The 13,445-nt window shown below is 39.8% G+C and overlaps 1 protein-coding gene across 1 annotated transcript; it reads left to right on the plus strand.

Moving 5' to 3' along the window:
• Positions 1-660: 660 nt before the first annotated feature.
• LOC112292763 (casein kinase 1-like protein HD16) lies at positions 661-2,144 on the plus strand. Its single transcript, XM_090256115.1, has 3 exons — positions 661-665; positions 954-1,088; positions 1,304-2,144. The coding sequence occupies exons 1-3, from the start codon at positions 661-663 to the stop codon at positions 1,497-1,499; spliced, it is 336 nt and encodes a 111-aa protein (XP_090112241.1). The 3' UTR covers positions 1,500-2,144.
• The last annotated feature ends 11,301 nt before the right edge of the window (positions 2,145-13,445 follow it).

The following is a 13,445-nucleotide window of genomic DNA, read 5'->3' on the forward strand; positions in this document are numbered from 1 at the left end:
TTTTTTTTTTTTTTAACATCTGTTAACTGTTACATGAAGAGCATCTGGACTGAGAATTGGATGAGTTTATTACCGCTACGTCCATGCACAAGTCAATTTCACACCAAGATTAACGTCTTTCTCCCATATATGCAGCTACTCGATGGAGGGATGGTACAACCGGTCAGCATGTAGAATATGACCAAAGGCCTGATGTGTTCCGGAGAGGCTCTCCCCCCCCCCCCTTTGTCCTGATCTGTAGTTGCCATTCCTGTTTTGGCGGTTGGGAGCGACTGTTTTGCTTTTGAGCTATATTTTGATTCTGTGTAATTTTCGTACATGCAGTGGAACTGTTCGCTATGCGAGTGTGCATGCACATATGGGAAGGACTGGGAGTAGGAAGGACGACTTGGGATCACTGGCTTATACTTTGGTATTCCTTATGCGGGGTAGTCTTCCTTGGCAAGGTTATCAACTTTGTAGCTAGTAGCCAATGAAGAAGTGATCAATGCGATATATATATATATATATATATATATATATATTTATTTATTTATTTTTCCTTCCTTCCTTCCTTCCTTCTCACTATTTTTCATTTGGACGTGCTCTATATATTTGGTTTTGTAGGGCGACAACAAAGGTTTTCTGGTGTGGAAGAAGAAAATGGCAACTTCTCCCGAAATGCTGTGCTGTTTCTGCCCGGTTCCATTTTTAAACAGACGTTTTGGAGATGGTCGCAAATATGAAGTTCGATGAAGAGCCAAACCACGGCAAGCTCGTTCTACTCTTTGATTCCATCTTGAGTCCTAATCCTACTGTGAGACCCATAAACACAGACGGTGTTGAAAAGGTGCATTCTATGACCTTCTTTTGCTTCGTTTTTCCTGTCCCTACTCTGAGGATTCTTTTTTTGAACCTACTCTTCATTTGATCATCATATTAATAAAGCCTTTTGTTTCTAGTGTTCCATACAGGTTGGTCAGAAGAGAGGGCGAATCAGATGTTGAAGAAGATGAGGATGACCAACCTAAGAAAAAGATCCGGTTAGGAATGCCCGCAACTCAATGGATTACAACGTTTATAACGCTCGGTGGCCAAATGAAGCAGAGGTAAGGCGGTGCGAGCTTTCGTCATTGATGTGGTGTGATGTTGCTCAGTTAGGCATGAGCCCGGTCATGTGTGTATCGTCGATTTTGACTTTGTCCTCCTGGATGTCGATCAGCTATTCCGATTTCTACGACATGCGTTTACTTTCAGCAAGCAGCCTGGATTCGGACAGACCTATTTATTGAACTTTCATTCCTACATTTGTTTCGACGTGCAGGTATCACTACGATGCACCTGATTCCCGGCTTACGGAGCACGTGGAAAAGGGTAATGAAGACGGTCTGTATATAAGCAGTGTGGCTTCTTGTACAAATCTATGGGCTCTTGTTATGGATACAAGGACAGGATTTACTGCTCAAGTTCATGAGCTGTCGCATGTATTTGCCGTCCTCGAATGCATGTGGGTTTATTAAGAAATATATTTTGTGCAAGATTTTGCCTGCAATCTCTTGGAAGGTAGTACAGGTTTTTTTTTCTTTTTTTCTTTTTTTTGTGTTGTTGTTGTTATTGTTGTTGTTGTTGGGATTTTAGTGTTGATGGAGAATGTGGACTTTTAGTTCATTTCTAGGTTTTCAAGTTTTGTATGACACAATTGTTTTATATATTTTGTTGCTTTGTTCGGGCTGTTGGTCCATTTTGTGTATTTGGCTTTGTTTGTATTTTTTTGTTTTGTATTGTATAGAATGTGTCGGTTATTTGTGAAGGGGTGCTGCTTCCCTTGGCTCACATGAAATGATGAAAGCTATTGCATTCTGAGGTATGCAGCAGCCAGTAATCTTGAATTGTGGCGTTGAGAATGAGTGGAGGCATGAAAGCAATTGTGAACTGAGCTTCACAATTTGCGAGTGTTGCAAAACCTCTAATCCCTAAAACCCTAAAACCCTAAACCAGGTTTACCTAGTCCAGTCAAAGATGAAGTTGTGATGTAAGGCGAGGTGAGCCAGACTCCAAGCTCGAACTCCAAGCATTGGAGGTGATCCCGTGCTGGATCAAAATTCGGCTGCCCTGTGTTGATCTGTTTTTTCTTTCGAAGTGAAGTTGAGGCATTCTTGGGGCGATTTGCATTGCTTTTGTTTTTTGTTTTTTATTTTTTTTGTTTCTGTTTTATTTATTTATTTATTTATTTTTGTGTGTGTGTTTGTGTGTTTTCTACGGTGAGTGATTGTGTTCCTTTGTTGTGTTTTAGGTTGAAATAGGAGCTTGAGACAGAGGGACGTTACATCGCTTCGCATGTTCCTTATTAGGTCAATTCTTGTCTACTCCACCACCTGCATAACATGTCAACCTGTGTCTAAAACTCTACATGCTTCCATGTGTGTGTGTGTGTGTGTGTGTATGTATGGTTCCCAATTGGCGGAGGTCGACGGATTATATACTAGGCTCAATGAGATGACCAAGGTTGAACAGATGTCATACCATACGATTCTATGATTACACCCGATGTAATCTATTCTAATGTAGTCCGGCCAACATGAGAATCAAGTCCTCCCACTAGAACTCCAATTGATTTCCATAACTCGACTCTGTAGAAAACCATATCCCGGTGAAAAAGTTTCTAGTCTAATATCATGGAGATAGAAAATAATCATAAAACGGAAAGCATCCACCTGCATGCATGACATGCAACGAAGGAAGATGCTGCATGCTTCTCACACCGAACACAAGAAAGGATGACACAATTTGTAACCTTCGAAATGTGAGTCAAGAAAGCTGAGGGTCGGGGTCCTGTCGATGAGGTGCTTGGAGATAGCGCGTTGGGTGGGATGTATCAGAGGAGCCACAACTTGAGGGGCAGGAAGAGCGCGCAGTTGCACGCATTCAATAATTTCTTTTTGTGCCCGTCGAGCTTGCCGGTGTCGAGGGGTGAGTTCTCAAGGTTTTCGATGTTGGATAAGGAATCGTTGATTGAGGCGGGGAGCGGGAAGCGAGAAGTGGAGCGGGTGAAGCGGCCCTACGAGGGTTGAGCTTGAGGTCGGCGTCATCGCTGGAAGCCGGGGAATTGTCACTGGGGTCACCGACACTTTTTCATGCACTATTCAATAAGTTTCTGCCGTCGAACAACAAGGACGAGGAGGCATACCCGGTGGTGGACATATATGGGTCAACCAGTTGTGGATGTTTGAATTCAAGGTAAAGCGATGGACGAGGGGGAGGATCCATGATTGAACGGAGTGCCCGTTTGTCCACCCAGGCGACAAAGCTAAGCATTGCGATCCGCGGCAGTACCACTACTCAGGGACGGCATACTTGGACTTTTGGAAGGAAAGCTCTCGGAGAGGCGATGCATGCAAGTTCACGCACAGAGTGTTCGAGTGTTGGCTGCATCCGGCTCGATACTAGATGCAACCGTGCAAAGATGCGCAAAATTATCGTCATTTGGGTGTGTGTTTTTTGCACACACGCTGAAGTAGCTCCGGTTGCTGCCTGCAACGGCACAAGCAGTGACGACGGGAGGTCGAAGCGGAGGAGGTTACGATGGGTTGTCGCGAGCTAGAGCAGCGGCGTACTATGATGGGGCGTTTGGATATGAGAGCTTGTCTTACGACGTAGCATCGGCAGGTCACGATCCGAGCCACTTGTCGAGGTACTCGAGCTCGGCCGACTCGGGTGCAGGATATGTGACATCACAGAATTCATCGCCCAGGTCGACGGTAGTCAAGTACAAGCAATACGCTGTGTTGTTGAGCCCTCCGTTGTCTCCCTCGAAGTCGCCTCCGCCATCGCTTGGGTCGGTTGAGGAATGGGGGCAAATGCGGGGTCATTTGCAAGCAAGTCGATGTCATGAGGGTAACGTGGGATGTTGCAAGCGACGCTACAGCAAGCGGCGCAAGCTCAGGGGCTAGGGGACAAAGCAGATGTCGGCGGTGTCGGCACATCGGCGACATTTGGAACATTTGAACTTGATGCCAATGCTGATAATACTCAAAGCAGGTTCAATTGGAATCGGCTGTCGAGAGCAGGTCCAGTTGGAATTGGCTGCCAAGAGCAGGTTCAATTGGAATTGGCTGCCAAGAGCAGGTCCAGTTGGAATTGGCTGTCAAGAGCAGGTTGAATTGGAATCGGCTGTCGAGAGTAGGTCTTGTTGGAATTGGCTGCCAAGAGCAGGTTCAATTGGAATCGGCTGCCAAGAGCAGGTCTAGTTCGAATTGGCTGCCAAGAACAGGTTCAATTGGAATTGCCTGCCAAGAGCAGGTTCAATTGGAATCGGCTGCCAAGAGCAGGTCCAGTTGGAATTGGCTTCTATGAGCAGGTTCAATTGGAATCGGCTGCCAAGAGCAGAACCGGTTGGAATTGGCTTCAAAGAGCAGGTTCAATTAGAATCGGCTACCAACAACTCAATGCATGTCTGCCAATTAGAATTGCATGGCCGACAATTAGAATTGGCCGCCTTTTCTTGCTACCATTGCTCCTTTTTAGGGCCTGGCATGAAGTAACTTTAGGAGGTTGGCAAGCATAAAGGAATCGGCCAACATAACGACAGGGACGGTGGCTGGCGTTGATGGCAATGAACACGATGGCATGAGACGAGGAATGAATGCACCGTATGGCTATTGGCACTGCAATGCCCAATTGGGTGTGAATTGCGGAGCAGGGTGGAGGGACAGGTGGGGGATTGAAAAATGTCTATCGGAGCATGAGTCCTTCGTATTTGCTCCACATTTTCTCAGACCGGGTCCTGACGCCTCCTTATCGCACGTTTTATAATATGCATTTCAATGTTGGAAGCACAGGTGCTGGTCGTACCCTAAACGCTTGAGCAATGCGGTTAAGCTTCAACAACAACAACAACATTAAGATCGAAGACGCAGATTACTACGAAGTCTGGAAGCCATCCACTCATAACCATATGAGCTGCACAAAGCTCCTAAACCTTGGTCGCAAATGGTGATGTCCAAAGCTGATGATCTCACAATAGATCAATACCTTGGTTTAGGGTACACAATTTATAGTCTTAGTCTTCGAAATAAAAGCTTTTAGTGGCAATTTATAGGTCCAAAGTATACCCTACAAACAAGAGATGATCTGGATTTCTATTCCTAAACCTAAGTACCCTATAGTTAGTCGGAGAGGAAGATGGAATACGTAGAAATATATGAGGTCATATGGCTAAAATCAGGTTTAATGAAGGAGCTTGGAACTATAGTGTCAAAAGCAAAAGACACAAGTGAAGTCTGAGAGAAGTGGTCGACCATGAGTGTGACACCCAGTTGAGAGCAGTCCTCTTTTTTCGCAGTTCATCTCGCTCGTCGTTGTCACGGTGGAGGTTCAAGTCATGACAAGGGATGGCTGCTGCAAAGCGTTTGTCTTGGGTCGTCGAAACTGGCCACAGGAGTAGTCGTAGACTGAGTAAAGCCGGCCATTTCGACAGTTGTGAACAGGAGGGGAATGAGGTGAATACAGTTGTGAAACACAACTCCCTCGCCATATCACCCTTGTGTAGCAATAATCCACTTGCTGGATGCCATTTGTACTTCCAATATCAAGACTGAAAATGCTTAGAGATACACTTTAGTTCCAGCTGCAGAAGAACAATACCAGTTCAATAATGCCACCACTACACCTCCATTCAAAAAAGTACGATTTTTGCGCAAAGAATCTATGTGTGTTGATTGAGAGAGAGTTTCCACCTTGAGTGCCATGGGTCATAATCAAGAGGCGACCTCTTCGTCTTCCTTCACCCAAACCAACACCCTCATCTACTACCGTTTCCGTAAGGACCCGAACCATTATAAGTAGATAGTTGACAATTATCTCAACTCAAACATGAGGCGAAGCACAAAACTGTGAGCCGAACACACGAGCAGGTAACCATGCTGTGAAAATTATGAATTCATAGATGCGGGTTCGTAGAAGTGAATATCACCTGTGAGGTCCCAGTCGTGATCAGGTTTACACCCAAAAGCGGGCACTTGCGCCCGCACAAGAGAAAGGCACATGAAGGGCACCGTCCATCCCATACTGCCACTATTCCTTGGATGCCACTCTCATTACCCTTTCCCCTTCTACGGGCTGGTCCAAAACCTGGTCGCCTAGTCTTCCAATCGAAGGCTGCCTTAGGCTTCACAGAAGAGCAAGATAGTGCGGCGCATGTCTCAACGAACACATCGTTCAGGTTTGTTGCAATGCACGGAGAGAATGAGCGGTCGGAGGGCAGTTCGAGGTTGGGAGAGACGGAAGTATGGCCAATGAGATGCAACCAAGGGAAGGGGGTGGAGAAAGACGTGGAGTGAAGAGGAGCAGGGGCTTGCGAGGGAGACAATGGCAGTTTTGGAGAGGCAGCAGGTTTAGGGTTTCGTGGGGGGAGGAAAAAAGTCACCGTTTATGAGCGACGGAGCGGGGAGACTGGCATCGGTGGACGGGGGAGTTGGTGGTGGCCATCGTTGTATGAATCGATGGGTGACTACATGCCTATGTCGTAGGATGTGCAAGCGCAGCATGCAATTCGGCGGTGGACCTCGTTCTTACTCGCGGCAATGCACGATGCAGAGGCGCCTCGAGATGATGCGTTGGATGGGGTGTACCAGAGGAGCCACAGCTTTTGGGGGTAGGATTTAGGGTTGCACGCATTCAACAATTTCTTTTGGAGCCCGCCGAGGTCGTCGATGTCCAAGGGTGAAATTTCGAGGTTTTCGATGGCAAAGGAGGAGTCGCAGATCGAGGCGGGGAGTGGTGAAGGGGGCTTTTTTGAGGAGGCAGGAAGGGAGCAAGTCGATCGGACATGCAAGGATTGAAGTTGGGATCGGCGTCACTGTTGGGGGTCGAGGGACCTGGTCGCTAGGATTACAGACATTTTTTGATGAGTCGTTCAACAATTTTGTGTCATCGAACAACGAGGACGAGGAAGCGTGGGCAGTGATAGACATGTACGGGTGCAATGAATTCCGGATGTTGGAATTCTAGGTGAGGCGATGTATGAGAGAGAGGAGCCATGATTGGACAGAGGGCCCATTTGCCCACCCGGGCGAGAAAGCCAGGCGTTACAATCCGCGGCGGTACGAGGACTCGGGGACAGCGTGTTGGGAGTTTCGAAAAAGGGAGCTCTCGGAGAGGCGATGCGTGCGAGTTTGGGTGCATTTAAGTATTTGAGTATTGGCTGCATTTGGCTCAGTACTTGGACGCAGCCATGCAAGGATGGGCAGAATTAGCATCGTGGAGTGTGGTTTTTGGTGCATACGTCGGAGCAGCTGCGGTGGATACCTGCTGCGGCACAGGAGGCACAGGAAGCGACGACAAGAGATCGGAGCACAAGGCGTTACGAAGGATTGCCGCAAGCCGGTGCACCGGGGAGCTACGATCGAGCGTCGAGGTACAAGGACTTGTCTTACGACGGACCATCGGGACGTGACGGTCTGAGCCAGTCGTTGGAGCATTCGAGGTCGGCCCAGTGGAGTGCAGGGTGTGCGGCATTGTAGAATTCATTGCCTAGGTCGATGCTGGTCGGGCTCGCACAGTACCCGCTGTCGCTGAGCCCTCTGTTGTTGGAGTCGGTTGAGAAATGGGCATGAGTGCGAGGTGATTAACGAGCGTGTCGATGTCTGATTTTGCAGAATTTGTAATGTGAGTATAGGCGACACTGCAGTAAGCGGCGTAGTCTTGAAGGCTGCACTCATGGATGCATTAGGGGTAGGCACCTTGATCGCCTGCGGGAGTCTTGCAGAAGTCGACGATGGAGCTGATATTGACTCCGTCAATGATGGTCCTGATGGAAGGAGAGCCGGTGGTGCAGTAGGTGGAGAGCGGGCAAATATATAGGGGCGAGCAGCTTGAAGGACTCTCTGGACTTGGACTAGGTGAACTATCTATCTATGGGGGATTGCTTTGAGTAAGCAGTGTTCTGTATGCATTTAGACTCCATACACAGTTCTTTCGTGAGAAAAAATATGCAAGTGAGAACTCTAATCAGGGTTTAAAGACCCTAATTAGGATTTTCAAACCCTAAATTACAGAAAACGAAACACATTTTTTTGAAAAACAAAAATTTTTATAGAGGTCTTTAGGTGATTGTAAGCCTTGGCAAAATTTTATAATAGAAAAAGCTGTGATATATTGAGAGATATTGAGGATCAAAAACCTCTAGGACACCCATGTAACCCTAAACCCTAAATCCTAAATCCTAAATCCTAACTCCTAACCCCTAACTCCTAACTCCTAACCCCTAAACCCTAAATCCTAAACCTGGTATGGAGGATACTTGGTTCCATGATGCCAGTGGAGTATATTACAGATACCTCTGTTGTTCCTTCTCGTAGTTCTGGGGGTTTGATGCAGACCCTTGATTAAAATTAGAACTTTGAAAGTTATTGAATGTTCGATTTTGTCCATTAAATCGATTTCCATTCCATCCATAGGTATTTTCTATTTGAACTTGATTGACTTTCCATTGAGTCGATGGGATCATGGTCTGATTATTGAATTATTATTGCCTTTGTAAATGCGAGTAATTTTAGGTAGGATAATTTCCTCCACAAAATATACATTGAACACCCATTTATTTGAGTAATGGACATTCCATATCAAAATGACCTTGTCCCTTATAATTATTACACTATATATTAGGTCTCGTATTAGAAGGCTTATGTCATTTCTCCTTGTCTTTAGCCAAATTCACAACCAATTCTTCCATCTTCTTTGTTAGATTTAATAACAAGGCTTCATTTAGATCTTTAATAGTCACATTTGTAAACAATTTCGGTTGTTGATAGGTTGGCGATGTAAAATAAGGTGTCATTAATATTGGCGCTATTGCTTGGACTGGTGTAGCATTAATTGATTTTTGCAACATAACATTCTTCATGTTGGAATCAGCCATTTGTGGATAATTACCTATCAATACATTTCTTGATTGTATTTTTTGGATTTCTGAACTTGGAATCATCGTGGCCCCCACTATTAATAATTGGTCATAATGACATTCTTTCCACACCTTTGCTCGTGCCAATGATGCTTCTACCAGGTAGCTGATCGAGCCTCTTTTACAAACATTTTTAATTCTGGTGGATGCAAACCATTGATTAATATCGACAATATAAATGCATCTAGCATTTGATTATTTGACCATTTACAAAGTATATCCATGATCCGGCCATAATAAGACTCTACTGATTCCTTCGCAAACATCTTGCTATTCATAAAACTTTATTCTAAGCCGATCTTCAAATCCAATCGGTCTAAAATGGATTAGGAAGGCATTCTTCAAGGCCTTCCAGTTGAGAAATCTATCCACTGGTTACCGATTATATCATTCAAAAGTTGTATCTTTTAAAGTTGCTAGCAATCATCTCAATCAAATGTCTTCAATTCTACCATTATTAGCTATGTAGGCTGCCAAGAATTGAGATATATGGTGATCGGGATCAAAGCTCGACGAACCACTAAAAGTAGGTAATGGTGCCACACTTGTAGTTTGATCTCTTACTACTCTCATTTGTATCGCAATTGATACTTCTCGCACTCCCACGGCCATTGGTGTTATCACTGGTCTCTTTGCTATTTGAATTTGAATTTTTCTTTCTTTGGTTTTACTTGGACCTACAATTCCTTTTTGTTATTTCCATAGGATATTTCTTATGCGTAATCGTTCCTATCTTTCTTTTGCTTGTCGATTAATTCTTTGATAATCCTCTCTTTCATGATTATTACTCATAATCTTTCATTCTTCTTATACAATTAATTTCTAACATTTCATATTGTTATCATTTCCCCGGCAGCAGTGCCAAAATGTTGTTCTCGTTGTGTTCAAGCTTCAATATACCAAAGTAATTGAATTAATAGAGGTAGATTCAAATATAGAAAAAGACTGGTTATATGAATTGGGTCTGTTAGTGTGACAATTGACTGTACTCTGGCTATCTGAAATCAGTTATCAAACTACAAAACACCAAGGCTTATTACTTCTATCTTAATTCAATACATAATCCATTCTACGAATATCAATTCAATAATACTTCCATATTCTTATCAGTTCCTGTCCTGCATATTCTCTTTCGATTGTTATATATTCAATTAGTGATCTTCAGCTTACCTATTGTATTCAATTTCTCAATTCATCACTTAGAATTCAATATCTTCACTTAATACAACACAATTCAATAATCTCAATTCATCACTTAGAATTCAATATCTTCACTTAACACAACATAATTCAATAATCTCAATTCTCAAGGTTACAGATTTTTTCCAAAACGATCAGTCCAAAATCATATTCCACAATATTCTAATCACAGTTTCAAGAATACTTCTCTCAATCACAATTCTTCATCAAAAAATAATAAAAGCAAAGAAAACAAAGAGGTAGCATCAAGCTTATCCTAGCTTACGACTCTCACGATCTGGCTCTCAGCTTACAACTCTTACAGTCTGGCTCTCAACTTACGACTCTCACTGTCTGGCTTTGATCTCTCTTTCCTCAACCTATTTATCTTACCAAAAAGATGATCTCTCGGCCAGTGGATTTCAAAGGTTATGATCCTTTGAATTCTTAACCATTTATTCCACTAACAACCTATTGTTACTAACTAAACTGCCTAACCATCAGTCTAATTCTCAAGGTTATGAATAACCAACCAGTAACTTACCACAAAGTTTATTTTCCTATTCCACACTCTGCAACTTCTAATGTCAAAAAAAAATTTTACAAAGAGAGGTGATCTATTTTGTTAAAAAAAAAAATTAAGATTTAAAAAATTAAAAAATATTAGATTATAGATAAGTTATCTAAAACCTTCAAATACAACAATAGGAGTGAAATAATCCACTTACTCCTAAAATAAAAAATATAAAAAATGAATCCTTTACTCTTATTAAATTGTCAAAGATATGAATCAAAATAAGAAGAATCTTAAAATATTCTTATATAAATCAAAAAAAATAAATATTTATTTTAAGAGTATTATAGTATTGAGATTAAAATAACTATTGCCAAAAATAAAAAGAATATAGACTCTTGAAAATAGACTAAGAACAAGAAAGATGTTTATAAGAGTAAAGAAAGCTTGATTCTTGCCTCTATATATACTATCTAACAAGAAGCTATGTGACAACATTCTATAATATCTTTGAGACATGTTCAAATTATGAGACATATGTCTTAACTTTCAAGACAAGTATCTTATATGTGTGCATTATTGTTTGCTTGTACCACAAGTTTTCAATATGTATGACAAGTGGCTAACTTGTTGACTAAATTTTTAATCTATTAATTATCTATAGTCACATATAAAAATAAATTTATATTTATGAAGCTTCTAAAAAGCTTTATTATAATTTATTATCAAATTAACCTACTTTTATCTATTTATAATATCTAAATAACTATTAAAGAAAATATATATGTTTATAATATTTTATAGCATTTTTAGAATAAAGTTGAAGATTTTAGATATAAAGTCAATAATTGACTATTTTATATAATAATATTAAGCACAAATGGATTCTTTTGTTTCAACAAAAATAAATTTATTTGATTATAGAATTCATTGAAAGACAAATATTTTATAATTTTTTAAATTCAATAATTTTCAACTTCAATCATATAGGTTTACAAAACATATTATACACAAAATGTGTAATAAAATTGGCTATAGATAATTGGATTTTAAATCAATTATTGACTAATATTTATTTAAAGTTAAAATCTATTAAGAATTGTGTTATGACATTCTTTCTTTAATATAAAAGCAGATGCTTGACAAGATACTTTTTAATATATACATAGTGTTGAAGATCAATAAGATCTTGCATAGTTGCCATGACATAGATTTAAACCATTGTAAGTTGGAAATAGTTAAAAGATAGCTAGGAATTAAAATAAGATATTATGGTATTGGCTAAAATTCTACATAGCAACTAGGTTAAGCAAAATCTAGAATTTGATTCGATGTAATAAAGTGTCAAGGATAAAAACTTGATGAAAGAAAATAAACAAGTAAAACTTTCTTAAAGAATTATGAAAAAAAAGAAATAAAAAAGTATCTTTATTAAAAAATAAATTGAAATAGCTATTGTCAAAAGATAAGAAAATTAGAGTTTCTTGAAACTAGACTAGAAGCAAGAAAGGAGTTGATAAGGTAGTTAATAGATCTTTTCAACTATTGCTAATGTCTCATTTTAGAATAAAAAGACCACCTTATTATTTGACCATTGTTGAAACCTTTGTAATTTTTTTCAAACAAAATATTTGTAATACTATCAGGAATTATTTCTATCTCTAATAAAATCACCAAACATTGAGAGTTTCTTCTCAGGTCATGATACCAAACATATTGTATCTTGCCATCTATTCAAAGAAGAATATTTCATTCTTGAAGTTCTTTATCTCTATTATATTCTCTTAAAGGATGTGATAAACATAGTATCTCATCAAATAAGTTAGCAAATAATGGCTCTAACATTGAATCCATTGATTATTGATTTTCTACCTCTTTAAAGCTATAATTATATAGAAACTACAAACAAGGATAAAAAGTAGAATTCAATCTTTTCTAAATTGTGTTTCTTTTATAGAAAAAATTTGCTAACTTTCATCTTAATTTTGATGGATGTTGTTGATAAAAAGCTTTGATCTTCTTGACTGTATTTGTAAGATTTTTTTGCTAACTTCGATGTGAATTTTCTAATATTGTATTTGTACTAATGAATATGATATTCTAACCTTTATCAACACTGCCTTGAGTTTAAGGCTTCTTCCACCTCAAATTCTTGATTATTATCTACTTTTATAGGAGGCGATGATATTTGTCTTTTTTCCAAGATATTTACTATCTTATATGGCTCTAAAAGAGATGCATAAAATATGAGATGGATTTTCATATACTCCAATAGATGTAATTAATAAGTGACTAAATTGACTTATTTATAAAGAAGAAATGATCCAAGTCTATAATAATCCAATTTGTGATAAGAGCGAATAGTTTTAATATTACAACAAAGTAATCATAGCTTATCATCAATGTAGAAATGTGGTTGTTCTTTACAATAAGCATCTACATTATTCTTTTGTAGTTCTTGAGCCTCTTTTAGTTGTACCTTCATTATTGTATGTAGCTCAGATAAATAATTTGTCAAATCTTTTATTGTAAGATTATCAAGTTTTTAAAAGTCAAAAGCATCAAATCATAGATAATAACCATAATTAATAAAAAAAGATATTTTTTACACAAAAAAATGTACTATTATCATATTATATGTCATCATATTTGGAAATGCACCAAGTATTTGGTTGTGGAAGGTGAAATTGTATTTTACAAGTATTCAAGAATTTTAATATGTTTTACTCTTACTAGAAGAATACAATTTGAATTTTAATTCAAAAGTGCTTAAATCCAATACAAAGTGCTCAAAAATACTCTTCATAGTAAACT

Source organism: Physcomitrium patens, chromosome 15 (assembly GCF_059467195.1).
Source record: "Physcomitrium patens ecotype Gransden chromosome 15, ASM5946719v1, whole genome shotgun sequence".
In the NCBI taxonomy this organism is placed as follows: domain Eukaryota; kingdom Viridiplantae; phylum Streptophyta; class Bryopsida; order Funariales; family Funariaceae; genus Physcomitrium; species Physcomitrium patens.